This window comes from Primulina huaijiensis, chromosome 3 (genome assembly GCF_012295235.1).
Source record: "Primulina huaijiensis isolate GDHJ02 chromosome 3, ASM1229523v2, whole genome shotgun sequence".
Taxonomy (NCBI): domain Eukaryota; kingdom Viridiplantae; phylum Streptophyta; class Magnoliopsida; order Lamiales; family Gesneriaceae; genus Primulina; species Primulina huaijiensis.
The window spans coordinates 4,976,302-4,988,320 of NC_133308.1; the positions used below are offsets into that span (position 1 = coordinate 4,976,302).

Consider the following 12,019-nt stretch of genomic DNA (forward strand, 5'->3'; position numbering starts at 1 on the left):
ATCCAATCGATCTGTCCTGAAGCTCTTGTCATGTAGAAGACGAATTCTGGCTTGCCAAACAGCCCATGTTCTCATCACAAAGGTCTCAAGATTGGTTTTATTAAGCACGTATTTCATCCGCAAGAAAATATCAATAAGGTCCAAACATTGAAATTGCTTTAGAGTCGTCATGAACACCGAAGCCTTCCAACTTCCTTTTGCCACCGGACACCAAAAGAGAGCATGGCAAGTGGAGTCCATATGATGGTGGCATAATTGACAGGAACCCGAGACAGGAACATGGTGCGCCATCAGATTCGCTTGTGTCGGAATGATATTTGAGATAGCTCGCCACCAAAAAATACGGACATTAGACGACATCGACATTGACCTGAGAAATTTCCACCACTTTTTTTTATTGGAAAACCGAGCTGTGAATGGGAGGTTTATAGAACCGGCCGATGTCGAGTTTATACCCATCTCTCACCAAATACTTCTCTTTTGCATCGTGAAACCAGTGTCTCGAGTCCTTAGTCGACCCTTGTGCTATTGGGAGCGCCAAGACATCATGTACCTTATAGGAAGGTATAACCTTATGCAGTAGGGATTCATTCCAGGAGCCATTCAATAATATAAGAGAGTTAACAGTTTCAAGGTCGCCCTGATAACCCGGCCGGCGACTCAGGGACTGAATATATTACTTCTTGCTTTTCTAAACTATTTCCAGGGGTGTAATCAAGATTTTACATTAAAAGATGCTAATTATAAATTTTTATAAAAAAAATTGTTACTAAAAAATAATGCGTCAAAATGCATAATAAATCTAACATATCATGATGAATAATAAAAATTAAATATGGCCGATAAAACTATATCAAAACTAAAATTCTAAAATAATAACCAACTTAAATGGCATGAAAAATTACAAATGCTTTTATCATGCCCGGAACTAAGCGTACAGACATCGACATTGTTCAACCATCACCAAGTAGCTTAATATAAACCAAACCTGTAATTTTCATGACCCCTGGACCACTTAAAAATTGTAATTTTCATGTGCTTTGATGAGTCAATCTTGAATCTTGACACTTAAATTTCTCCATCTTGTATTCATTTATCTTGATATATATATCTATATGATTATATATATATCAATATTTCGAAAAATTCTATATCACCTCATTCTTATCTTTTTGTCTAATAATAATTTATCCATACACTTTATATACACACTATTTTCGAAATTTGTAAAAGCTTGTGTGAGACGATCTCACGGGCCGTATTTTGTGAGACAGATATCTTATTTGGGTCATCCATGAAAAATTATTATTTTTTATGCTAAAAGTATTATTTTTTACTGTGAATATCGATAGGGTTGATCCGTCTCACAGATAAAGATTCGTGAGACCGTCTCACAAAAGACCTACTCTTCGAAATTTGTACAATTGATCTAGTTGAACCTTTCGAATTTCTTAAACATAATTTCCAACAATTCTTGATAATTATCCAGTGCAAATCTTTATATAATCATCCAACATAAATATCGGTAATTAGGAAAGTACTGAGATTGAAATTCGCTGGTTTTAAAGTTTTATCCAAAAAATTTAAAGTGGAAGTTTAATATATTAATTTTAAATTAAGCACACATAATAATTCTAAGAACTATCAAATTAACAAAGTGGTAAAAAAAAATGCAATAGTTAAATTATATTTGAGATTTTGATAACACAATGATAACATTTTCTTAATTTAATCTCAATACACAAAAGAGTATGTCTCTTGTGAGACGGTCTCACGAATCTTTATCTGTGAGACATGTCAATCCTACCGATATTCAAAATAAAAAGTAATACATTTAACATAAAAAGTAATACTTTTTCATGGATGACCCAAATATGAGATCCATCTCACAAAATACGACCCGTGAGACCGTATCACACAAGTTTTTGTCTATACAAAATTGAATAAATGAATTAATGAAATAGTTAAGAAAATATTATTTAAATTCTCAGATTATATAATATAAATAATTAAAATAACTGAGAAATCATTATTTTAAATAAACGAAAACCAATCTCTAACCTGAAAGAACATATTTTTTGTGGTAAATCTTGATCTTCCCTTGAATAAAAGAAAAAAGGTAAACGGGTTGGAATGCTTAGGACATCATCGTATATTCAATCTTCAAACATGCATCATATTCGTAGACGACATATAATGTAATTGTGATAATCATTCATATGACTTCATATCGTGTACATGATCAATTAAACCTTAAAAAATCCAAAAATAGTATTCTCATTATAACTTATTTTTAGGCTCATACTTTAGAGTATGTCCCTTGTGAGACGTTCTCAAGAATCTTTATCTGTGAGACGGTCAGCCCTACCGATATTCACAGTAAAAAGTAATACTCTTAGCATAAAAAGTAATACTTTTTCATGGATGACCCAAATAATAGATTCGTCTCACAAAATACGACTCGTGAGATCATCTCAGACAAATTTTTGCACATACACTTTATATTTATAACCGATTTTCATATTTGACTAATATCGATTTCTTTTGTCATTTGTATCATATCTCATATTCGAAAAAACTTATAAATACTCCTTATATAAGATTTTTTTTTTCTCGTGCAACACATACAACACATTATTTAAACGTTCAAAAGCATAAAAACACATGCAACACATAAATTTAAATTTTTATTAAAAGCATCAAATATATATTAAAATAATTGGTTTCCTAGTAAGTGGTCCAGGCGTCATGAAAATTACAGTTCTTCTACTACAATTAATTTCATTTACTTGCCAGTATTTAAATTTGAAATCATATATATATATATAAAATTTGAGGGTATTACATCCGATATGTTCAGTTGCATCATAAAAATTATATCAAATGTAAACTACAATGAATTTATAAGAAGAAAAAAATTTGTGTGAGACGGTCTCACGGGTCATATTTTGTGTGACGGATCACTTATTTTGGTCATTCATGAAAAAAGTATTACTTTTTATGCTAAGAGTATTATTTTTTATTGTGAATATCGGTAGGGTTGATCCGTCTGACAAATAAAGATTCGTGAGACCGTCTCACAATAGACCTATTCTTTATAAAAATAAAGAAAAATCTCATAACTATCTTAACTTGCATGAATAAAGTCCCGAGTCCATTTCCACCCATATTTTGCAAACTTGAGAATCAGAAGAATTTTGGGGGAAAATTCCTAGCTCCTTCTCATGTCCATTTCTGTTTTTCAAGCCATGGTTGTTTTTAAAACGTACATTTTAAATAGTCACTATCAAATTACAACTGTTTTTCTAATTCATCGTTATAAAAAAAAGACACCAATGAAAAAAGAGATTTTTATGTCTTTTGATAAGATATCCAAACATTAAGATTAGATTATATTTTTCTATATAATATAAATATTAAAAAAGATTAAAAAAATAAGTTGATAGTCTCAATCAACTTTTTTCTTTTTAAATCAAAAAAGTTATAATATTTTTTTGGGAAAAAAATAATTTAAAATACCATAGTTTTGTTTTTTAAAAAATTAATAATAATAAATAAATAAATAAATAAATTTGACAAGTTTGTTATACAAAACAGAGCAAGTGGCTATTTTACGTCTCTCCCGGCAACCACCCATTTGAAACGACCCAAAATCCTAAAAGGACAAGACCTTTTTAGTAATTTCACATTCACATTTATCGGATGACGCGCTGAAGATCCTTAGTGTATAAAGGCTTCGCTTTTCTGGTGGTTACTACAATGGCGGCTTTTAACGTACTATCCCCGCAAACCAGAACTTGTCCGGTCCTAAGTGGTTGTATCAGTAATGGCGCCTGTTGGAATTATAACTGCAGAAAACTTCCCAGTTGCGGCCCATTTCCGTCGGTTGTTGCTGTATCTGAGGCTGAGGATCGACGCAATTTGAATTCCATGCCGTCCGCTAAGGTTTTTGGCCTTCCAAATTCGTACGGTAATCCGGGGAAAAACAAAAGAGATGCTATCATTTTGAGATGGTTGATTTGTATGACTTTGAACAGTTTGGAAACTATTGTATTGGTTGTTGATGAAGTGTTTGTGTTTTTGCCCTTTTTTTGTTTACTAAATGGATTTAACAGCGTTACTAAACATAAAGAGCTCGGTTCTAAATGTGCTCTTTGATTCTTTATTTCGCATCGCCCAAAGAACAAAGCTAAAAAGTCATTAAACTAGTATCTGTCTAGTAATTTCTGTGGGTGTGAATGCATTAGTGAGGTGAATTATTTTGTGTTGGTTACGGAAGATGACCTTAACTAAACTTCCTGGTCTTCCTAAAATACGGTTAAACTAGGCTTTACTATGCCTATCCATTGATGAACTGCGAGGCATATCTCTTGGTACAGAGATATATAAGGTTGTAATCATAATAGATGATGCTGTTGTATTCTTTCATTAATTTATTCATTCTTTGTATCATTTCTTTATTTCTTTCTCACTGTCTCTTTCTTTCTTCTACTCATTTTTTATATATATGTATTTTGCCCATGGAATATGTGCCATTGTTTCATTATTTTCTTCATGCTTATGAAGGCAGTGGAAGAAAGTCAGGCCCATTGCACGCCGTGTTTCCTGCAACGCCAGCAAAAGTCTCCTCGGTCAGGGAGCTTTTTGAATTTATATGTACAGGTCCCCTTTTAGAAAAAATCGGCATAACCTCGGAGAATATTGCCGAATCCATAGACAATTGGATATTATATGGATCCCAGCTCTGTAGATTGTTTGAATTAAATGAAATGTATTTAACAGAGCCTCAGAAAATTCGAATATACCATTACTACATACCTGTCTTCTTGTGGTGCATACAAGAAATTTCCCATCACAGTTCATTGTTCAAAGAAGAAGATCAAATCCCACCTTTAGTGGTACATTTAATGTTCTTCTTGATGATATTTAAGGGTCAGAACCTTCTTTTGTTTTCTTTGGGGCAAGGTGTGGGAGCTAGAAACACTAAATTTGCTAATTTGTATTTTCAATGAGAAAATTGTGTTTATTTTCTGTGGGCATATAAACACCCTTTATGTTTCTTTATTTTTGTTGCAGATTGGTTTCAGTGCCCCACAAGGTTGTGGAAAAACCACCCTTGTCTTTGCCCTGGATTTTCTTTTCCAGCTTAATGGGAGGTAGAATATAGAAAAATGGCAATGTTTTCGAAAAATCATGTTGACATCTAAAAAAAGATGCTAAAAAGCTGGCAAATTAAATCTCAGGAAGTCTGCAACTATATCCATTGATGATTTTTACCTGACGGCAAATGAACAGGTAAAATTAATTAATTGCCAACCCTTGTGCAAACCGATAAATTTTTAATGGTTTCCTATATCTTTCTAGGCCAAGTTAAGGGAAAGTAATCCTGGCAATGGACTTCTTGAGGTAGTTTTAACTAAATTTGGTGATTTTGGAGTTACTATTGTTGCTCAATAACGAAGAAATCTTCATATTGGCTTAGTTTCGTGGGAATGCTGGAAGCCATGATCTTCAATTGTCCGTTGAGACCCTGACTGCCCTAGGAAGTTTGACTAAAGAAGGCTAGTTGTAACTACTTATTTTTCCATCTTCCATGTTTTAATCATTTTTTCAAGCATGGTGTAAAAACTTTGTTCTTGATTTTCAGGTAAAAAGATTAAGATTCCTCGATATAACAAGGTTGACATTTGTGACCAAAGTTCTTGATCTTGGTGTCTGGAATGTGAATTCGCTAATTTTGTATTTATGTACAGCATGCATTTAATGGAAAAGGTGACAGAGCTGATCCTGCTACATGGCCAGAGGTGGAGGGCCCTCTAACGGTAGATGGCCATCCGGCATACTAATATCCAAGCTATTGACATCATTGTAAAATTTGGAAAAGTTCTTGGTGCCCTTTGTTTTTTTTGGATAAGATCAAAGTTTTTTTCTGTCCTTTATTTTAAGACTAGTTAAAATGTTATTGGAGGTTTACAATGAAAACACATTCAGTGGCTTCAAATATAAAATTTCTTGAATTGTTGTACACTTGTTTGGTTATGGATTAAACTATTGCCTTCTGATTCTAGTTCATTCTTATTATCGTAATACTTTACTTGGTCAATAGGTTGTGTTATTCGAGGGTTGGATGCTCGGTTTTAAGCCTGATCCAGTTGAAGTCGTGAAATCAGTTGACCCTCAGGTATGAGACCCAACTTTTAAAACTTGTTTACCTTCTCAGTAGAACTCGTTACTTGACATCACTATTGAATTTAAAACTTGCAGCTGGAGATTGTTAACAAAAACTTAGAAGCTTACTATGATGCATGGGACAAGTTCATCAAGTCCTGGATAATAATCAAGATTAACGACCCCGTTTATGTTTATCAGTGGCGATTGCAGGTTGTTCTTGCATGTCCTTGTTTTTAAGCTTTAAGAAAATTTCATGATCCATAACCAGTTTGGTGGGGGTGATACACAGGCAGAGATCGCGATGAGGAATGATGGAAAGCCAGGGATGTCTGATGAAGAGGTAGGTAAAATGTCTCTACCCTTGAAACCAGCATATTTTATAGTTTTACGACGAAATAAAAAAAAAAAAAAATTCCTCCTTGTCACACAGGTTATGGACTTTGTTTCAAGATACTTACCAGCATACAAGGCGTATCTTCCTACCCTTTACTTGGAAGGGCCTAAAGGTGCTGATCTGAACCACATGCTAGTCGTTGAAATCGATGAAGGCAGAAATCCCATCCTTGGAAATTAACTCAGAAGCATTCAGGTGAAATGAATCCTGTAATTATGTATAATTAGGGAGACTAAGAAAGTTCACGTGCATTGCGTGTTAAACCACATCAAATATGATCTTAAAAAAAAATTTAGTCAAAGATCTAAGTAATACCAGTTTAATGTGATACATTATTTTTTTATATATAAAAACATAAACATAGAGTTATAAGCACCATATTGATCTCTATTGTTTTATTTGTTTAAGTTCATTTTTCTAGAGAATGTACAATTAGTAATGTATGACAATTTAAATAATTTTCATTTTTTTCTTTTTCTAAGTAATAAGAAAGTAAAACAATTGCAGTTCTCTTTCTCTACCAATATCGACTTTCTACTCTCTCTCAAAGTCCCAAGAATTTAGTGTTTTAGCTTCTTTATTCTGTTTTATGTTTAGAAAAAAACCTTAGATGACTCATATGCCAAACTCAGAATTAAAATAGTTTAATTTGAGATGAACATGACAAATTTATAAGCTATAAAATTTACTTTTAGTCATAATGAACAACTTTATTTTTACTTGCATATTACTATATATAATACAAGAGCATCATATACTAATTATATGAAATCATGGTATAATTTTAAATTTGACTAAAACATTTTTCATATAATCAAATTAATACATAGTTTTACTATATTATAATAACATTTTTCCTTATTTTATTTTCTCTATCATCATTTCAATTTTAAAATTTATTATTTTTATTTTAATTGTTTTTGAAAAAAAACTACTACATTCTTGATTTTACGAAACACACGCATCGTGTGTGGCACGATTCACTCTTGATTTTATGAAACACACGCATAGTGTGTGGCACGATTCACTACTATTTAATTAAATTTGAGAGTCCTATAATATTTACCATGGTGTCATGTTCGGACATTTTGTTTACTTCCCAAAATGCTGCCTCCTTTTATTTAAATGTAACTTGGCATTTTCCCCTCTGTCAAGTTTCTTTTTTCAAATCGGAAATCGAGAATGTACAATATCTTATTACAAAGGGAAAGTGTCATTATTTTTAATCATACACACCTCATAAGAAATATACAACATCTATCGTGAGGGTGGAGTGCTTAGAAGGTTTCAACCGGAAGGAAATCAGAAAACTTACAAATTCTCGATGACTGGAGGTAATGCTCGATCCGCTTCCGCATATCGATTATCATGTTCATATATACATAGAAACATGATTTTTGAGAAAAATTCTGACAGAAGATTCACGATAAAAGTAGTGTCAACTGTGGACAGTTGGATTTATTGACAGAGGCCTTGTTTGCGCCACATACCACCATCAAACTTTTTCAATCGATCAACTCAGGCATTCCGATTTGTGTCACCTCTTGGCAAAGATTTGATCTTATAATACTCGGAAGGGGGTGCTACTTTGCGGTTTAGATGCAAGGAACTAGACCTCAAAGATGATAAAGGAAACAATAAGTCGCTCGTCTCAGTGACCAAAGAAATGTAACTATAAGAAGGATCAATGATAGGGTTGAAAACTTCCACCAAGGTAGAAACTTCAGGGATTCATCGAGCATGAGTTAGTTTTTATAGTCAGATAAGACAGAAGACATACCAAGAAGCAAACATGGTTTTGGCAGCCAGAGGAAGATCAGCTTGTTTGTTGGAAAGAATTGTGCTATAGGATGGAAGATCACTAGAAATTCTTGCAAACAAAGCTTACAAATCAATACATACTCAAGTCAAATACTCAAGTGGCTCTCCTCATTCAGCAGCGGTATTTGTTATTGAACAAGCCACATCAAACAAACAAGACGATTGATTCTCTTTAAAAGAAGCGAGATCAAGCTAATTAGATACATAGTATATTTAAAATGAAGGCAAAAACTTGTTTGAGACGGTCTCACGGGTCGTATTTTCTGAGGCAGATCTCTTATTTGGGTCATCCATGAAAAAAATATTAATTTTTATGCTAAGAGTACTACTTTTTATTGTGAATATCGGTAGGAATGACCTGTCTCACAGATAAAGATTCGTGAGACCGTCTCACAAGAGACCTACTCTTAAATGAAATCGCGTGATAATAAATACAAACAAGTTCTCCATCTCCAGACATAAGCAAAAATCTTGGGACACAAAGATCGCATAGAAGGACCTGATTTGTTGGATACATAGCGGTAATTTGGTTCAAATATAGCCACATTGGCCATTGTGCCAAATTGCTACGTCAACATTTGTTGGACCTAAATATTGCAAAAAACATCAGCAGTTAAATCTCAATTATACACAAAGGCCATAAATTATTAAAGATCGTCAATCATCAAAGCCCAGTAGAAATTCGGTTGGTTTGAGAAGAAAGCTGCATGAACGATTGAGAAAGATTGACCCATTATCCATGATAGATGATCGTGGAAAAATGGCCAAACCGCTCGGAATAACGGAACAAAAACGGACTGAAGCGCTGAACAATTTTCATAAAAAAAACTACCTCAAAACTCTCTCTCAATTTTAGCTTAATGATATCCATATTTCCAGTAGAATTTCATTTGTTTCCTTCAAAATTTAGCAAATTTATTCTGTTTTTTCAATTTTTGTCGTAAAACTATTATCCCAATTCATAACAACATAATTAAATTAGACGTGGTTCATCAGTTTCCCCTGCAATTTTTATCATATTCCTCAATTAAATTTGTAGCTTTGTGGCTGACAGAGAGAGTTAAAACCAAATCGGTATCTACAACGCTTGATTGAAAGAGTCGGATTAATCACAAATTTGATATGATTACGTGCCAAACACGCCATAACGATTTTCTGTGCAAACAGTTAGCTAATTAACTACTAATTCTAATATGAACTAAACAAGTACCATGTACTACAACCAACTGAAACACTGAATGATCTTATTTCCTCGAATATTAACAAAAGCAAATACAATATTACAATCCCCAACGCCGCAGCTGTGAAGGGACAAATACAAATCAGATATTAATACTACAACACATGCTAAAGAGATACTCCTCCAGATCAAAAAACGAGCAAACAAAGGTCACCAACCACCACATAATATGACTAGGACACGTTCTTCTGATACTCCTCCATTTCCTTAAACCACAGATCCCCGAACTCACAATCCTTCCATTGCTCAAACCATGGCCCCCCGAGTGTATAATGTATTGCCTTTGGGGACGTGTTCGGATCGCCCTCTACAACCTTATTATGCCCCACCAAGAAATTCCATACAAAAGAGATCTCCCCAATCTCATCATCCTCCAACCATTGAAACCTATGGAGGAATGCGCCACTCTCCTTGTTCACCACTTCTGGGGTTAAAACTCGATTCTTTGGGTGACCGCAATTGTACAACACCATGGATGACCAATTCTTCCTCGGGTACACGGTTTGCATCGCACCATCCATTTTCGTAGTCTCTTTAGGAGTATAGTCGTGTTTCACACACATCACAGCGTATTTATCATCTACCAAATCAAATAATTCCTTAATATCAGCCAAGTACAAGAAATCACAATCCACAAACATAGCCCATCCTTGATAATTGGCTAGATATGGGGTCAAGAATCTGGAAAATGAGAATTCAGTGCTCTCTAATTTACCCCTCTCACGCCAGTAGACACCTTTTTGCCGTATTTCAGATTGCTTAATGGGAAAAATCTCAACTGGGATTGAGGCTCTCTTCAACAAAGAATAGCGGCATACCTCATAAGCAAGATCCTCCCTTTGATCATATCCTACGAATATCTTGAAATCCTTTCCATTTTTATCAATCTCATTTACCAATTTTGCATTACCATTGCTCAAATCCTTCAAGAAAACATCAGAAATTTTCCCCTCTACGCTACCATTTGAATGCAAATATGCGCACCCTGACATAATTCTCAGCCAAGAACTTCAAATCTACAAGAACCCACAAAATAAATCCACGAAACGAACAAGATCAAGCTATTTCTTCCACTATCTAAGCATATAAAAGCAAAACGTACCCGTACGGCAGATCTAGGAAGAGCAATGACGGAATGTGGAAAAAAGAGAAACTTTAAATTTCTTGAATGGAAGACAAAGGATCCAAGATTTATTTACTTTTATAGAAAAATAATAAGCGTCCGGGTATCGCCAATAAGGCCGTGATTGAGTGGAATAATTTTAGAGGCAGAATTGAGGGATGAATGGCTGTCGGTGCTTGAGTGATCTAGAATTAGCGGGGTAATAATAAAATCAAAACATACAAATTTGGAAACGATTTTGTCTGCCGGATATCCAAATATGATCCATTAGCTAGCGAGCCCAATTCAAGCATTCAATTTTTCGTCATATTCAGTTGGGTTCGTTTGCACCATTACTTTTCACTAATCTTTAGCTCGATTAGAAGTTCGAAAATTTTAAAACTTTTGATCCATTAGCTCGATTTGAAGTTCGAAAATTTTAAAACTTTTGACTCGAATTCGTTTTGAATTAAAGCTCGAGTTCGAGTTCGGCTTGAAAGATTCGAACATGTCAGCGAACTAGTTAAATCATTGCTCGAAAATAATTATTCTAAAAACTCATATTTTATTTATATAATATATAATTATATTATATTAATAAATACTAAAGCTCGCGAGCGACTCGCAAACAATTAAACAATCAAAAAAAGTTGAAATATGTTCGAGTTCGACTCGAATTTGATAAACTCGAATATAAATCAATTTTTATCCGAGTTGACTCGAAAAAATCGTGAACTATCTCAAATCGCTTACACACAACAACGTACCCAGATTATAATAGAGACGGCCCGCGTACCAAATTACAGCTCGTTCCTCTTCCAAATTCTACCTCAAATGTCTTTTTCTTTTCTTTTTTTTTTAATAATAAAATGTCATTTTCTTTGTTAACACGGCTACGTCCAAATTTCATTTCATTTCATTTTTTGAAATTTTGGTCGAAATTTAGGAGCTTCAACCGTATAGAAATGATATCTCACTCGCTATATTTATTTCTAAAACTTTTACATGTAATTCGGAACATTTCGCGGAAATATTGAGAGAAATATAAAATACTTACACAATTTTACGATTGTCATCCTCGTAGTCTAATAAAGATTTGGCAAATATGATTTAGCATCGCAGGCATCTAAAAAAATATTACCATGCTCCTGCGTACTTGCCCGAAGTTGGCCTTTTCTAGTTCTCCTAGGGAGTAGGGATGGTGGACCATGATAACATTTAATCTCAAGTACAATATTTTTAAAATATGGATTTCACGTCTAAAATACATTAAATTATCTAGTTGATTGAA

General features: G+C 33.8%; 2 protein-coding genes and 2 long non-coding RNA genes across 4 annotated transcripts; 3 read left to right on the forward strand and 1 right to left on the reverse strand.

Moving 5' to 3' along the window:
* The first annotated feature begins 3,702 nt into the window (after nucleotides 1–3,702).
* Nucleotides 3,703–6,961, forward strand: LOC140973275 (D-glycerate 3-kinase, chloroplastic-like). Its single transcript, XM_073435956.1, has 12 exons — nucleotides 3,703–3,970; nucleotides 4,567–4,898; nucleotides 5,077–5,156; nucleotides 5,244–5,295; nucleotides 5,365–5,406; nucleotides 5,483–5,561; nucleotides 5,648–5,679; nucleotides 5,754–5,822; nucleotides 6,107–6,181; nucleotides 6,265–6,381; nucleotides 6,461–6,511; nucleotides 6,602–6,961. Exons 1-12 carry the CDS (start codon nucleotides 3,760–3,762, stop codon nucleotides 6,743–6,745), a joined length of 1,284 nt encoding a protein of 427 aa, XP_073292057.1. The 5' UTR covers nucleotides 3,703–3,759; the 3' UTR covers nucleotides 6,746–6,961.
* Nucleotides 6,962–7,843: 882 nt separating this feature from the next.
* LOC140973278 (uncharacterized) lies at nucleotides 7,844–8,393 on the forward strand. The gene is made up of 2 exons (XR_012174610.1): nucleotides 7,844–7,899; nucleotides 7,982–8,393. It is a non-coding gene; the product is annotated as an uncharacterized lncRNA (long non-coding RNA).
* Nucleotides 8,394–8,799: 406 nt separating this feature from the next.
* On the forward strand, nucleotides 8,800–9,738 carry LOC140973277 (uncharacterized). Its single transcript, XR_012174609.1, has 2 exons — nucleotides 8,800–8,998; nucleotides 9,107–9,738. It is a non-coding gene; the product is annotated as an uncharacterized lncRNA (long non-coding RNA).
* Nucleotides 9,616–10,945, reverse strand: LOC140973276 (protein CDI-like). Its single transcript, XM_073435957.1, has 2 exons — nucleotides 10,729–10,945; nucleotides 9,616–10,642 (listed from the first exon to the last, which is right to left on the reverse strand). The coding sequence occupies exon 2, from the start codon at nucleotides 10,616–10,618 to the stop codon at nucleotides 9,800–9,802; it is 819 nt and encodes a 272-aa protein (XP_073292058.1). The 5' UTR covers nucleotides 10,619–10,642; nucleotides 10,729–10,945; the 3' UTR covers nucleotides 9,616–9,799.
* Nucleotides 10,946–12,019: the final 1,074 nt, after the last annotated feature.

Excerpts from the sequence above, each read along its gene's own strand:
- LOC140973276 (XM_073435957.1), bottom strand. The coding sequence starts at position 10,618 with ATGTCAGGGTGCGCATATTTGCATTCAAATGGTAGCGTAGAGGGGAAA.
- LOC140973275 (XM_073435956.1), top strand. The coding sequence starts at position 3,760 with ATGGCGGCTTTTAACGTACTATCCCCGCAAACCAGAACTTGTCCGGTC. Across the intron at positions 5,296-5,364 it reads ACCTGACGGCAAATGAACAG|GCCAAGTTAAGGGAAAGTAA; the intron begins GTAAAATTAATT and ends ATATCTTTCTAG. Across the intron at positions 6,512-6,601 it reads CAGGGATGTCTGATGAAGAG|GTTATGGACTTTGTTTCAAG; the intron begins GTAGGTAAAATG and ends CTTGTCACACAG.